This window comes from Myxine glutinosa, chromosome 9 (genome assembly GCF_964187855.1).
Source record: "Myxine glutinosa chromosome 9, kmMyxGlut1.1, whole genome shotgun sequence".
NCBI lineage: Eukaryota > Metazoa > Chordata > Myxini > Myxiniformes > Myxinidae > Myxine > Myxine glutinosa.
The window spans coordinates 129,328,521-129,344,415 of record NC_136269.1 but is presented as its reverse complement, the minus strand read 5'-3'; the positions used below and the strand labels follow the sequence as shown (position 1 = coordinate 129,344,415).

Genomic DNA, 15,895 nt, shown 5'->3' with positions numbered 1-15,895 from the left:
AAACGAGTCCTTAACTGACATAGACTAAGAATAACTAGCAAGATGTCCGAAAGTTGTCTACGTGAGATGCGGTGGACCTGGGCACGACATTTAATGGGGGAAAAAGGGGAAGGTCGGTTCTACAGAGTGTTATTTACAGGCAATGGGACTAGGGAATGGGGGATTGGGGATAGTTGGGGAGTATTGGGGAATTAGGGGAATATTTACAAGCGGATATGGAGGCCAAGTCCCATATCCGCAACAATATATTGCAGAAAAAGGAGCTTGTGGTTGAGATTTACACTCTTAAACTGCATATAAGACACAAGTTATGACAGAACTGCTTCACTTAAACAATTAAGGAAAACTAATAATTAAGGTTCCACAATCCAGGTAATATACCTGGTGTTGGCATAATGGTTAGAGTGGTGGGCTTGGGATCCAAAGGTCCTGAGTACAAATCCTGTTCAGCTGTTGAATTAATACCAGGTGGGGTTAAATCAGCCTGTCAACCTTTTGAGGTCGGCAAAATGAGTACCAGGGTACTGGGTCCTCTGTCAAGAAGGTTGGTGGCAGGATTTGCACACCGGCCACCACACTGTGGTGTGTGTTGGGATAGTGCTGAGGAGTCGTCCAAGGACACAGGGATGTGCTGATCGAGTGTACGCTCCCATATATATACAGTCACGTGAAAAAGTAAGTACACCCCATGTAATGTTTTGACTTTTTCAACATATTTCAACATACAGCTATTTGATCTTCATTTCAACAATATTGATAGATAAAGGTGATATAACATAACAAATATCATGAAACATTTACATTTTGTTGTCCATTGTATAATTTAAATAAACATAAATGCTAATTTCGCATGTGGAAAAATTAGGTACACCCCTACATTTATCACTACTTCAAATACCTAAAATTAGAATCGGGTGCACCAGCTCAGGTGCAAATGATTAGAACATCGTTAGAGAGGATCTTGGAGGAACCTGTCTTATTTAAACCTCAGACATTTAGTTTGGTTTGCTCTTTGTTGTTGAAGTGTGCGGCGTCACCATGCCTAGATCAAAAGAGCTCTCTGAGGCCTTCAGAAAGAAGGTTATAGATGCCTACGAGTCTGGGAAGGGATTTTAAAAGATCTCCAAACAATATGAAATCAATCATTCGACTGTCCGGAAGATCATCTACAAGTGGAGAAGATTCCAATCAACTGCCAACTTGTTCAGGCCAGGCCGCCCCAGCAAGCTCAGCCTGAGAGCAGACCGCAAGATGCTGAAAGAAGTCTCTAAGAACCCCAGACTGTCATCACGGGACCCACATGTAGCTCTTGCCACTGTTGATGTCAAAGTGCACGAGTCTACCATTAGAAAGAGGCTGCACAAATTTGATCTACATGGAAGGTGTGCCAGGAGGAAACCTTTGCTGTCCAGAAAGAACATCAGGGCAAGACTAAAGTTTGCCAATGAACACCGAGGCAAAGACCAGCGCTTCTGGAACAATGTGCTCTGGACAGACGAGTCAAAGGTAGAGCTATTTGGCCACAGTACCAGAAGACATGTTTGGCAAAAACCAAAGACAGCATTCGACCACAAGCACCTGATACCAACTGGAAAGCATGGTGGTGGAAATATTATGGTTTGGGGCAGCTTTGCTGCATCAGGGCTTGGGCAGCTCACTATCATATAATCCACTATTAATTCTTCATTGTACGAGAGGGTGCTTGAGGATAATGTGAGGTGAAGCTCACCGGGAAGGTGAAGGTGAAGGTGAAGCTCGGGAAGGTGAAGCTCAACCGAAGGTGGACCTTGCAACATGAGAATGACCCTAAACATACCAGTAAATCCACCAAGGAATGGCTGAAAAGAAAGAAATGGAGGGTTCTGGAATGGCCAAGTCAAAGGTTAAATCAGGATCTAAATCCCATTGAGAAGTTGTGGGGGGATTTGAAACGAGCTGTGCATGCAAGAAACCCCTCAAACATCGCACAGCTGAAAGAATTCTGCACGGAGGAGTGGGCAAAAATTTCTCCCAGTCGATGTCAGAGACTGGTAGACAGTTATAAGAAACGCCTACTTGAGGTTGTTTCTGCCAAAGGGGGCAATACCACCTATTAGAGCCAAGGGTGCACTTACTTTTTCCACATGCGAAATTTGCATTTATGTTAATTTAAATTATACAATTGTTACGTGCTCCTCCCCAAACCCCGGTCACGGTGTACCTCCGAGCCCCAAAAGGAGTCACGGCAGAAAGATGTGCTATTACCTGTGCCAATGACCAATAGTCCGGCAGCTAAGCTAAATATAGCATAACAATTGTGCATTTTGTGAGGAAAGCACCAAATTTGCACACTATTAGATTATCATATTATGAAAAGATCTGGATATTGGGCCATCTCAGATTCAGAGATTTGATTTTTGCAAGATTTGCAGATTTTGCAGATTTGCAAGCTGAGATTGCAACGCCAGGGGCGGCCGACTCCTTTCTGCGAGCTGCCCACGTCACCCGCACAAGAAGAGCTCATCAAATCACTGCAGCGGCACTGCACATCCTGCAACACCGTGCGTATGAACGCCACTGTATGACATATGCCGATGATGCAGAAGACCTGCCTCAGTTCGAAGACTGGTGTCACCAGAGAGGAGAAGACATTCCCAACTTTCAGTACTGGGCAACTGTGCTGGAACTAGAGATGTTGGTACTGGTCTACGTGCGTTCTCTGCGGCAGGCTTCATTCACGATGTACCTTGATGCCCTGACGGAACTGGTCCCATGGTTCCATGCCTTAGACCACACACACGATGCCAGGTGGGTCCCTGTTCACCTGAGGGGACATGGTTGCACTCCCAATGAAGCACCCAGATGAAGCCAGAGAATTCAGGCCTGGCAACTTCACTGTACAGAAGACGAAGAAGGTGTTCTCTTCGATCGCAATCGAATCGAAATCTTGCAAAAATCAAATCTCTGTATCTGAGATGGCCCAATATCCAGATCTTTTCATAATATGATAGTCTACTAGTGTGCCAAATTTGGTGCTTTCCTCACAAAATGCACAATTGTTATGCTAAGTTGCCCCACTACAATGGTGAAACCACACCAATCAATCAATACTAAAACCAAGTATTGTATTAATGTCACACAAGAATAACAACTTGCACAAGTACAATATACTTCAATTGCACAACAAATATCATATAATTCCTATGATGGTACCACCAGTTTCTTAACTCAATAATTCATGGTGCTCCACGTGAGCGAAATGTAACACCCTCAAAGTCACTGTCCCGGCACCAGGCCAAAGTCGATCCACGCTCCGGTGATCACAAGAAAAAGGTCGTATTGAGACCAGAACCCAGGTCGGCTGACAGTCGACGCTGCCGAAGAGCCGCTGGGTGGGTGTCGGGCCGATGTCGGTCAGGCAAAAGTGCACCCAAAAGGCGACTGGGAATTCACACCTTCGGTTCACCAGACAATGACGCTGATATGAACAAGCAGCGGCTCCCCAAGAGGAAAACCACGAATTCCCAATCGAAATCCACGACACACACGCGAACCAGGTTAACGGCTGGGGCGCGGTGAAATGGCTGGAGCGAGGTGAAATGGCTGGCGCAAGGTGAAATGGCGGACCGGCCCGTAATGGAGGCGTACCTGCTCTCCAACAATGATTCACTTTTCGAATCAACCGCAAAACCCGTCACGCAGGTTTATCTGCCACAGCGATATCGACTCTGTCACAGGAATCCCTTTCCCGGTGAAACCAATATTCGCTCGTGACCAACGTTCACCAGCGTCTGCTCGATACCTCAAAGCAGCTCGGCCTTTCTCTCCCAACCTCACTTGCTCCGCTTCAGCCTCCTCCTCCTCTTCTTCCGGTTTCTCCCGATCCATTTCGTTTTTCTTTTAAAACACTAATTTTTCCTTTTGAAGACAGTTATCTCCATTTCACTCAAACTATAACAATAATAGTACATGGAACTAAAAATGCTTCCAGTGGATGAAAACCACAAAGACGGAAGTGACGAATCCGTAACACAATGGACGACAAAATGTAAATGTTTCATGATATTTGTTATATTATATCACTTTTATCTATCAATATTGTTGAAATGAAGATCAAATAGCTGTATGTTGAAATAATATGTTGAAAAAGTCAAAACTTTACATGGGTTGTACTCACTTTTTCACATGATTGTATATATATATATATATATATATTGTCATGTTCCCAGGGGCGAATAGCAGATCGAGCTTACCTCTGAGGCGTTCAATCCAACAATGGCGGACTGTTACGGATTCGTCACTTCCGTTGTTGCGGTTTTCATCCACTGTAAACATTTTTGATTCCATGTATTATTATTGTTGTTTGAGGGAAATAGCAATTATTATTGTCAAAAGGTAAAAAGGTTAATGTTTTAAATGAAACCGGAACCGGACGAAGAAGAGGAAGAGGAGCATGTAACAGAAATTGGGGGCTCGTCCGGGATAGAATTCCCTAAAATCCTCGTCCGGGATTGAATTCCCTAACATTCCCAAAATTCCCAAATTTGGAATTTTTCTAGCATTCCCAAAAAATTTCAAAAAATTGGAAAAAAATTTGTGTGAAGGTTAACAGGTGTTAACTGATAGTCACTATGGTGTTTGACGCAGAAAAGTTTGCGGCGTCCCCTAATGAGGCACAGTTCCTAGCGTTAAAAAGATCGGAACTCTTGATATTGGCCAAACATTGTAACTTGGAGGTCCGAGCTCATATGAAGAAAGCAGAGATGCAGACATTGGTGGTAGAATCTCTGGTGGGACAGGGAACATGGACAGAGGTAGCCTTGGATTGGTTACCCGAGGAAAAAGAAAATGTGGAGCTCCGGAAAATGGAGATGCAACTGCAGAGCCAGGAAAGGTTAAAAGAGTTGGAATGGAAAGCCGAGGAGAGAAGAGCAGAGGAAAGGAGAGCTGAAAGGGAACTCGAAGAAAGAAGAGCAAAGGAAAGAGCAGAGGAGAGGAGAGCCAAAAGGGAGTTAAAGGAACGTGACATGGAGTATCAGAAGGAAGTTAAACTCAAGGAGCTGGAATTAATGGAAGAACGGAGAGAAGTGAGAAGTCGTATCCATGCCGGCTAGTTCAACAACTAGTCAGAACACCTGGGATGTTGGTAGGCATGTGAGGCTGGTTCCACCCTTCAATGAAAAGGAGGTAGCCAAGTGTTTTTTACACTTTGAGAAAGTGGCTCAAATACTAAAATGGCCTGTGGGGTCCTGGACTATGTTAGTGCAAAGTGTTCTGGGGGGTAAAGCTCAAGATATCTATTGGGCTTTACCGATTGACCAATGTGCAGATTATGAGATAGTGAAGAAAGCCATTCTCAAAGCCTATGAATTGGTCCCTGAAGCTTACCGGCAAAAATTCCGGAATGCCAGGAAGAGGGAGAGTGAGACCCATGTGGAGTTTGCCAGAATGAAGGAAACCATGTTTGATCGGTGGTGTGATTCGAAGGGGATTGGGAAAGACTTCAAACTGTTGCGACAATTGATCTTGGTGGAGGAATTCAAACGGTGTGTCCACGCGGACATTGAACTACATCTGGAGGAAAAGAAGGTACCAGAGTTGTATGAGGCAGCAACCGTGGCAGATGACTATGCCTCGACACACAGGATGGGGTTCCACAAACCTAACTTCCTGCCTAGAATTCGCCAGGGGAGTTATGGTACATCCGGTGCGGGGAACGAATATTCATGGAGGCGGCCTAGAGATGACTATGAGGACAAATCTGATACCGTGACTTTTAGGGATCAGAAGACTACAGTTCCAAGACAGACTTATCTTCCGGGGGGCTCGAGGCAGACCACGAGTTTTTCCTCCGGGCCTACTTGCGCTTTTTGCAAGAAACATGGACATTTGATGTCCCAATGTTATGCCCTGAAAAGGCAAAATCAGGAGCGGAGTCAGACTAGTATAACTCCGAATGCATTGGCAAATGCGAGAAATCGTCCTTGGAGGACAGTGCCTTGTGAAGGTTCCCATGCCAAAGTTATGGCATCACAGAACGACCTTGTTCAAGAGGGTTACAAACCTTTTATTTCAGAGGGGTTTGTGTCTGGATGGAGACTTAACGAACCAGAGACGTGTTAGGGTATTGAGGGACACAGGAGCACATCAATCTTTGATGCTTGAGGGCATTTTGCCATTGTCAGAGAAGATGGCAACTGGTGTTAGTGTTCTTTTACAGGGGGTTGGTGGCTATGTTAAAGCTCCACTTCATGTCATCCATTTGAAGTCTGATTTGGTGTCAGGACCGGTCACAGTAGGTTTACAAGCCACTGTTCCTGTAGAGGGAATATCTTTTGTTATCGGGAATGATTTGGCGGTGGTCAAGTTTCTGGTAATCCGATGTTTGTTGAAAAGCCTAGTATGGAAAATAACACTGCACAGTTAGAGCAGGAGATTCCGGGTATCTTTCCATCCTGTACCGCAACTCGTGCTATGGGTAGGAAGCGCTCTGAAGAGAAGAGGAAGGTACTGACGTCACGCTTTGCACAGACACTCTGGTCAAGTACCCTGAAACTAAGTGTCAGCACACACAAGTCAGGGATGGAGGCAATGTTGGCAAGCTCTTTGTAGGTGGACTGAACTTCAACACAAGTGAAGATGTTCTGGACTCTGTCTTCAGCAAATATGGACCACTCTTGGAAGTGCTGCTGATAAAAGACAGGGAGACACAAAAGTCAAGAGGGTTTGGCTTTGTCACGTTTGAAAACACGAAGGACGCCAAAGATGCAGAAAGGATTTGAATGGCAAGGATTTGGATGGTCGGACCATAACAGTAGAGAAGGCAGGCCATGGGCGTCGAGGGGGCTACAGAGGAGGAAAATGTGGAGGTAGTTTCAGGGGTGGCTATGGCTCCCGGGGTGGGAGTAGTAGTTTTGGTGGTGGCCGCAGTCGAGATTACTATGGAGGCTCCCAGAGTTACGGCATCAATCATCCCGAAGGGATGATTATCAGGGTGGTGGCCGAGAAGGAGACCGCTATTCACGTGACTACAGCGACAAGCGCTCCAACCGTGATTATTATGAAAGTTAGGAAGAGTCTGAAGCACTGAATGCTGCGGAGCAGCCGAGCCAAGATTCCTACACGGATTAACCGTGAACTCCACGTTCCTAAAGGCGTCCATGTCGTGAATACTTCCAGGCCTCACCACCCAACCACCATGAAACCTGGCTGTCAGCTCGGCCTCCTTCAAAAAGTGCTATAGATTTGCTTTGCTTTGGATTTTTGATCACAACCCTTAACCTTCATTCAAAAAATGAAAAATAAAAACCAGAGGTTGATGAGATGGAGTTTGGCTTTGCAGGAGTTCAACTTGGAAATTGTGCATGTAAAGGGCAGGGACAATGTCGTTGCTGATGCTTTGTCCAGAGTGAACTAACTTTGGAAATTTCTGTAGGTTGTTTGGAAGTTGTTGCTTTATTTTTGGGAAATATTAATTATTGTTGCTCACGTGAATTGATGATTTGGGTGTGAGTTTTACTTTTGTTTGTTAAAAGAGTTTTTGCCTGCAAAGAAAGTTTTCACTATGTTCAAACTTTCTTTCTTGATGGGGGGAAGTGTTGTGGATTCATCACTTCCATTGTTGTGGTTTTCATCCACTGTAAACATTTTTGATTCCATGTATTATTATTATTGTTGTTTGAGGGAAATAGCAATTATTATTGTCAAAAGGTAAAAAGGTTAATGTTTTAAATGAAACCGGAACCGGACGAAGAAGAAGAGGAAGAGGAGCACGTAACACGGACCTTCTTTACACGCGAGGGAAAGGAGATTGACGAACTTACCTGGACGGCTTCCACTGGAGCGTAATCAAGCACTGGAACAGAATTAAAATGCAACAATAAAAGGGTTTAATAAAAATAATGGTAGGGAACAAGAAGTGCACAGTAAACTAAAATCCTAAATCGAGGGACCCTCGACAAGGACTCGTAAAACAACACAAGGGGAAAAATAAATGGAAAATAATAATTGTGCATGGTGCAATGCTAGCCAGTACTCAGCTCAGGTCCCCTTGACCGTCTGCTGCCGTCGAAGGTCCGCGTCCCTGCGCGGGAAAACACACGCCCCTGAGTGATGTACGTGCTGCGGGAAAACACACGCCCTGGCGTGAAGTCCGTCCACCGCCAGCCGCTGAGCGCGAAGCCAGCAGGCCGACCTCCGTCCTCGTTGTCCGCTCCACACAGCACCACGGTCCACGCAAGAGCGCAAATGTGCGACTGCTCACCACCAACGTGCCAACACAAGAGCAGGAAAAAGCCACTGTTCCTTCAATAGCCCGGATTAAGAAGAAGGATGCGAAATGCGACTGTCTTTCATAAGCTCGGGACACAAAAAGAGTAAATGCTGGCATTCCCTCAATCAAATCCAGGACAAGAGGAAGAAAATGCCGGGATACAATATTTTTGTTCCCGCGCTTGCTCCATTCAGCGGCCACCATCACATCCCTCTATGGCCGTCCTGACCAATCATTCTTCGGGGCATGGCCTCATGGCCACTTGCTGGCCTTTGTGATGACCTGGTCGGTGGTATCATTGCTGGTGCTCGAATGTCCTGGTTCCAGTTGTTTTATTTAGTGTTTATTTTAGGTGTAGAGTGCATGGCTGTTGTGGTGTGTGTAGTGCAGTGTCATAAGGAACAAAGGAAAAATCACCGAGGCAATTACATACAGGGGATTTACCCTTAACCCCTACCTAATTAACATAACCCCACCCCTCACCATGGGGACAAATATACAACCTTACATGACACCCAGTCTAACGGAATCCTACTTCGGTACATGGAGGTTTCTTCTTATTTGTCGCGACATTCGGAGCACACTACCTACACAATTATACCTGGCCCTAAGGTAATCCATTGCGTACCCCCTCAAAAATGTAACAATATATATATTAGGGGGCTCTCAGGGGTGTGTATATATATATATATATATATATATATATATATATATATATATAATATATATATGATCCGGGTGATATTATTTTCACCCTCTCTACTTCATGGAAGCCTGGTGTTGGCTTAGCGGTTAGGGTGCTGGCTGGGATCCTAGGATTCTGAGTTTGAATCCCAGTCAATCGCTGAATTAATGTCAGGGGGGTTGACTCAGCCTGTCATCTTTCCAAGGTCGGCAAATTGAGTACCAGCTTTCTGGGATGAATGATCCCGGTGTGTACCCCGACCTAGAATAGGTGCACCGTATCCCTGCGCATTGTAAAAGGCGACTAAGGGTTGGCGTCAGAAAGGGCATTCGGCCATAAAAACATTGCCTCAAACAGGGAACCACGATTGTCACAGGGCCCGCAAGGCTATCCCCCGCGCTAGAGGGGAAAAATGGCCTTAAAACGATCATTCATATTTTCTACTTCATGGAAATGTTTTGCGATACCTTGGACTGTTTAATCATCAACGGCATGTTATTCCATGTTCAACATCTTACCAGTCCGATTACGTCATTACAAGATGACGTAAGATGGGTTGTGTTAAAACAGGCTGAGCTGACAGTAGAAAACTCTATGTCCAATAATTAGGTCACCTCATCTCCATTCACGAAGAGATTGATGGCATTATAAAATGGGTCGTAATGTCCGGATGTCTGTTGGTCCATCTATCCGTTAACTTTTAGCTATTTCTGATACTCCTCCCTTATCACCCGGACATTTGTTCTGAAACTGACACGTAACAGTAGCCTGCACAATCGCTCAAGTTTCAATTTATGATCATGGGGGCTCCCAGGAGAGGGTGGAGGGGAGGAGGGGCGGAAGTGGTGGATTGGGGGGTTAACCCCCAAACTTTGGATCCCTACTTGTCCCTTATTTACCAAGCAAATGCTCTGAAACCAGATACAACCCTTCTACTTGATGGCCCGCACAATCGCTCAGGCTTTGATTTTTCGATTTTGGATCAGGGTGGCTCCCAGGTATTCAGGGGGCTCCCAGGGAATCTGGTGGCTCCCAGGGGATCATGATGGCTCCCGGGGGATCATGATGGCTCCCGGGGGATCATGATGGCTCCCGGGGGATCATGATGGCTCCCGGGGGATCATGATGGCTCCCGGGGGATCATGATGGCTCCCGGGGGATCATGGTGGCTCCCGGGGGATCATGGTGGCTCCCGGGGGATCATGGTGGCTCCCGGGGGATCATGGTGGCTCCCGGGGGATCATGGTGGCTCCCGGGGGATCATGGTGGCTCCCAGGGGATCATGGTGGCTCCCAGGGGATCATGGTGGCTCCCAGGGGATCATGGTGGCTCCCAGGGGATCATGGTGGCTCCCAGGGGATCATGGTGGCTCCCAGGGGATCATAGTGGCTCCCAGGGGATCATAGTGGCTCCCAGAGAATCATGGTGGCTCCCAGGAGATCATGGTGGCTCCCAGGAGATCATGGTGGCTCCCAGGAGATCATGGTGGCTCCCAGGGGATCATGGTGGCTCCCAGGGGATCATGGTGGCTCCCAGGGAATCATGGTGGCTCCCAGTGAATCATGGTGGCTCCCAGGGAATCATGGTGGCTCCCAGGGAATCATGGTGGCTCCCAGGGAATCATGGTGGCTCCCAGGGAATCATGGTGGCTCCCAGGGAATCATGGTGGCTCCCAGGGAATCATGGTGGCTCCCAGGGAATCATGGTGGCTCCCAGGGAATCATGGTGGCTCCCAGGGAATCATGGTGGCTCCCAGGGAATCATGGTGGCTCCCAGGGAATCAGGGGGGCTCCCAGGGAATCAGGGGGGCTCCCAGGGAATCAGGGGGGCTCCCAAGGAATCAGGGGGGCTCCCAGGGAATCAGGGGGGCTCCCAGGGAATCAGGGGGGGCTCCAAGGGAATCAGGGGGGCTCCCAAGGAATCAGGGGGGCTCCCAAGGAATCAGGGGGCTCCCAAGGAATCAGGGGGCTCCAAGGGAATCAGGGGGGCTCCAAGGGAATCAGGGGGGCTCCAAGGGAATCAGGGGGGCTCCCAAGGAATCAGGGGGCTCCCAGGGAATCAGGGGGCTCCCAGGGAATCAGGGGGGCTCCCCCAAATCAGCAGGGGTCTGAACTACAGCCTCAAGTGATGACAGTCAGCTCACTCAGGGTTATTTTTTTGCTGGATACTGAATAGAGTACAGCTTATGACAAGAAGATTCAACATATAACTCAGGTACGTCAATGTATTAAATTGTAAATTAAAAGTGTATAAAAACGAGACCTGAAACACCTGGGTGTGCACCATTACCAATAAGCTTGCTATCGCTTGCCAACCCAGCCGTTCCTTATCAACCGCTTCGTTGGAGTGCTTCAAATCAATCAAGGGAACCACTCGGCGAGTGCTCTGCAAGCTGATGCTTCATGATCAACACACACCGCACACGAACGCAGGCGAACATTCGGGGCAACGCAAAGCAATTATTAATGAATTATACAATTTTGTTTTTTGTATTATTGATATTATTTGAATAATGCATTCCTGAAGTGAATTCCGCTTCTGCATTCCAAATCCATCGCTATTTCTTACCCCGTTACTGAGCGATGTCCCGTGCAGCCGCAAGTCCAAAGAACCATCGATGGAATTTATTTTATTTCTGCATTTTACATATTTATTTAACTATTATGACACTGGTTCTTCAAAAGTGTTTTATATTGGGAATAATTCCTCTTCCGCACGTAATGCTTTGTTTTCTTTTACAGTATCAGCGGCTCAGCGCTGATTCGTTAAATCCAAGAAAACAGTGGGTACAGCTCATACACCGCTCAATCATTTTGGCTACTCGTTGGAATTTCGGAAAAGCGGAAGGAGATAAAAATGGAGAGGAGTAAGGCAAGATCATAATCAAATTCATTTATATTGCTTACGTATAATAAGTATATACTCTTATGATGGTCAGGTGTCGCCGCGTATCGAGGGCTTTCAGAGCTATCCCATAATGCCATGCGCGCCGCCATGTTGGTTGTATTCACTTCCCTAGCAACGACAGCATCAGCCGCTCTGTGATGCAGCACATTTATCTCGTTATTCTGACTTACTGCAATGGAATGTTAGATGTTTCAGCCTTGTTTGCCTTTTCTCGCTTGTTCAGCTTGCCAACCAATATGGCGCCCGAGCACTGCATCAGGGCTACTGACATCATTTTATTAAAAGAGATGAAAAATATTGACCATAGGGCATGGAGGGAGCTCCAACGTTGAATACTTGTGAATTTGGAGGAATATCGTGAGCAGTGCCGGCTCTCGATCATATGACGCTCCAGTTAGGAAAGGGGCGTTTGCATCACTTCTTCATTTGTTCAACTTTTGAATACCTCATGGAGGAGCAGCGAGGGCAGGTGGTGGTGAGGGTCCAGGACACATCAATATCAGTTGGGGGAATCATCCTCAGAGCATCTTCTGAAGTGTCGTTCCTGTGTGTTGTTTTCGACAAGGGGCTTACGTGGAGCTCCCACGTCAAGAAGGTCACAGTTAAATGTGCCAAGGGCCTAAATCTAATTCGATGCCTCACCTGCATTTCCTGGGGAGCCCACCAGGGAAGGCTTTTTCTCCTGTACAAAGCCCTTATCCGCCCACATCTGGACTATGGTAGCCAGGTTTTTTCACACATGTCAAAAGCCAACCGCAGAAATCTTGCAGCCATTCAGGCTAAAGCCTTGCGTGTCTGTCTGGGCGCTTTCGCTCTGCCCTTTTGGTGGAGGTTGGTGAGTACATGTGTACTCTTGTGTATATGTATGGGCACATACATGTAGAGCTTGGACAGTGAGTAATTTATGGAAACGTGACTGATGATCATGATGTCTTAGAAAAATAAAGATTGGTGAGTAGATCGACCATGTTAAGTTTTCTCTTTTTCACTCTAAAAATATGTTGATATATTTCAGCTAACTGTGGTCTCAAAATGCAGGAGATTGCACCATTTTGCTTCATTCTTTTGAAAATTTTCCGGGGGGGGGGCATGCCCCCGCACCCCCCTAGGGACGCACTGTGTCGCACGCCAGCCTACCGCTTTTCTTTCAAAAAAGGTTGGCAGGTATGCCTCTATCTCTCCGCTGGGAGGTGTCCCGGCTAAAATTCTGGGCCAAATCTATATCCCCTGGGACCAATCACCCGGTCCGAGCTGTTTTTGCAGACCGTTGGGAGTATGAGGCATGGGGCAAACATCTAAATTCTGCTCCTTTCGGGATGGCCTGGTAGCGGGTGAAATGGGTCCTGGACTCCTTGCCCATTGAGTCCGTCAATAAAGTTCCAATCTGGCCCCCTGGACTCTTACTATGCCTCAAAACTTCCGTTTCCGGTCTTGCTGGCGACGGTTCGTTTTTTCGCAGGTCTCCACGCTCTCCATCGAAATCGAAGTTAAGTCATTGTTCCAATTTGTATTTTCGTTATAACTGTATTTCTTTTATGGTGTATGTACGTATATTGTCCCGTCAAAGATTTTCGGTGCAAATCTTTCATACCTGTATTGAAAATCGCGTTAATTCGTGTCGTCTCGAGGCCCTGTACAGTGTACCCTGTACAACCTTGAGGCTTTGTTTTTCTCTCAGCGCCTGTCGTTTGTGATCCAATAACTTTCGTTCTCTGTTTTCGCAGTCTTTCCACCCCAAAGCCTACTTCCTTATGTAAATCTCAACTCAAAAAAAAAAAAGAAAAAGACATTACCTTCTCTGTGCTCATTCGTTTATTCTTTCTTATTCGTTCGTTCGTTCTTCGACCACGTGTTTCTCCCCCATTTCCCCAGATAGATTGTCAAATTTCAATTCGTTATTTTATCGTCCATGTGATATTGTTTGATTATAGTTAGTTTTGGTTTGAATTTCCTGTAACTCGTATTTAATTAATCGTGTTCTGCTCCTCGTGTGTGGCCTTGTACTGTAGTTGTACCCCCGTCGGTGTTTTGTTAACTTAAGTGTGTTTTGCTTGGCTCTTGGTTTTTTCCCTTCTACCCCGAACATAATACTGTCTAACGTTCTAAATCCCCACCCCCCCCCCCCCCCCCAAAAAAAAAAACAAAAAAAAAACCAAAACCATTTATTTTATTTTCTCCACGTGTACTGTTGTCTCATCCTGTATTTTCTGTCCAGGTGTGCTGTTCGCCCCACCCCCATTATCTCCTTGCCATCCACCGTTTGCCCTGTTCACGTGACTCGTGGTGGTCCCTCTCGGCTCTCCCCCCGTTGGTATTTTTGTGCATATAAGATTGTTCATAGTTCTGTTTAAATATTTTAAAATATGTTTAACCTTTCCCCTTCTGTTTTTTATTCAGTGGTATATTACAACACGCTGTTTTTCTTCCTATTTAAAAGGCTTTTCTCAATTTCCTCTCCAACTCATTCCACTTCAAAAAAAAGAAATTCAATATCTTATACGTCTCCCTCACTACATGGTCTAAATTCACATTCATTCCATCCCTCCTCCATCATCCTGAACCGGATTGCTAACTTGAAAATCACAACAAACCCAATTTGTTATCAATGTTCGTCTTTCATTAATCATCCACTTTCTAAACTCCCCTCTTGCCCCTCCCATCCAAATCCCCCCCCTTGCACCTACACTCCGAAACTTCCCCCTTGCCCCTCCACTCTTAAACTCCCCCCTTGCCCCTCCACTCCTGAACTCCCCCCTTGCCCTTCCCCTCCTAAACTTCCCCTTTGCCCCTCCCCTCCTAATCCCCCCCTTGCCCCTCCACTCCTGATCTCCCCCCTTTCCCCTTCCCTCCAAAACTCCCCCCTTGCCCCTCCCCTCCTAAACTCCCCCCTCACTCCTGCCCTTCAAAACTCCCCCCCAATCCCTCCCATTCAATTCTCCCCACATACCATTCCTCTCCAATTCTCTCTCCTCCCCCCTCCTCCTCCAAGCTGCCTCCTCCCCACTTCGTCTCCCTTCTATCTCATACCTCCACCCCCCCAAACCTTCTACTTTCCTCTGCCCCCCCTCAAACAACCCCTCACTGTGCCGCATCCCTTCACCAGCAAACCTTTCATCCTCCTCATCCTTCCCTTTCTTGGAACTCTTCTGCAACATCTGAAACACTATCAACTGCTCTCCCTACCTCCCCCTCTCATCCTTCATCTTACCCTACTCCTCCCCTCCCCTGTCCTGTACCCGATGCTCCCCCTCTCTCTTCATTAACGGTATGGACCTCAAACATCCGGGGCCTTCGCTCAAACCTGACTGATCTCTCCATACAGGTTGCTTCTGACAATCCAGACTTGATCTGCTTAACAGAGACTTTCCTCCTTCAAGATGTCTCTGATTCCTTAATATCTCTTCCTGGTTACTCCCTCCTCCGGTATGATAGACCTGAGCCTCGGCCTGGTGGTGGGGTGGCTATCTTTGTCAAAAACTCTCTTCCTCACTCTCCTTGCACTGCTCTCTTTCCTCCTCACCCGCAGGAGTACCTCTGGTTACGGCTTCCTCTCCGCTCCCACCTTTTGTTCATATGTGTTCTGTACCGTCCCCCAAACAGTGATGACTCCATCTACATTTCAATGTCTGACAACATGGACCAACTTCTATCCACTCATCCCAACTCTCTCTTCCTCATATGTGGTGACTTCAACTGTTATCATGCCACCTGGTTGGGTGTGGGTTCCTCTCTCACTAGTCATGGCACCTCAGCAAAGGACTTCTGTGACTCACTGGGATTGACACAATCTGTCAATTTCCCGACCCGGATCTCAGCCAATGGAGTATCTTCTCTTCTAGACTTGGTTATGACAAACTTCCCTGCTAATGTCTGCTGCTCTTCTTCTGCTCCAATCGGTTCTTCTGATCATGTGCTTGTCAAAGTGGACATCTCTCTGGCCATTCTCAGAGAGCCTCCTCAGCGTCGACGAGTCTGGCATTTCACTCAGGCCGACTGGGACGGTCTTCAAGCAGCCATCAATCGTCTGGATTGGTCTCCCATCTCCACTGCCT

At 46.8% G+C, this 15,895-nt stretch overlaps 1 protein-coding gene across 7 annotated transcripts in view; it reads right to left on the bottom strand.

Annotated features, from left to right (window-relative positions):
* The window catches only part of LOC137434935 (serologically defined colon cancer antigen 8 homolog), a 99,424-nt gene extending 87,715 nt beyond the window's left edge, over positions 1-11,709 (bottom strand). For 3 of the 7 annotated variants that reach the window (XM_078784899.1, XM_078784900.1, XM_078784905.1), the window contains exon 1: positions 11,505-11,564. Coding sequence is in view for 1 of the 7 variants with exons in the window: in XM_078784898.1 (XP_078641024.1) it covers positions 11,226-11,334; positions 11,505-11,551 (156 nt within the window). In the remaining 6 variants the exon portion in view is untranslated. Of the gene's footprint in view, positions 1-4,232; positions 4,305-7,802; positions 8,187-11,225; positions 11,335-11,504 lie in introns of those variants that run through there. The other 4 variants (XM_078784898.1, XM_078784903.1, XM_078784904.1 and 1 more) reach the window with 4 other exon arrangements.
* Positions 11,710-15,895: the final 4,186 nt, after the last annotated feature.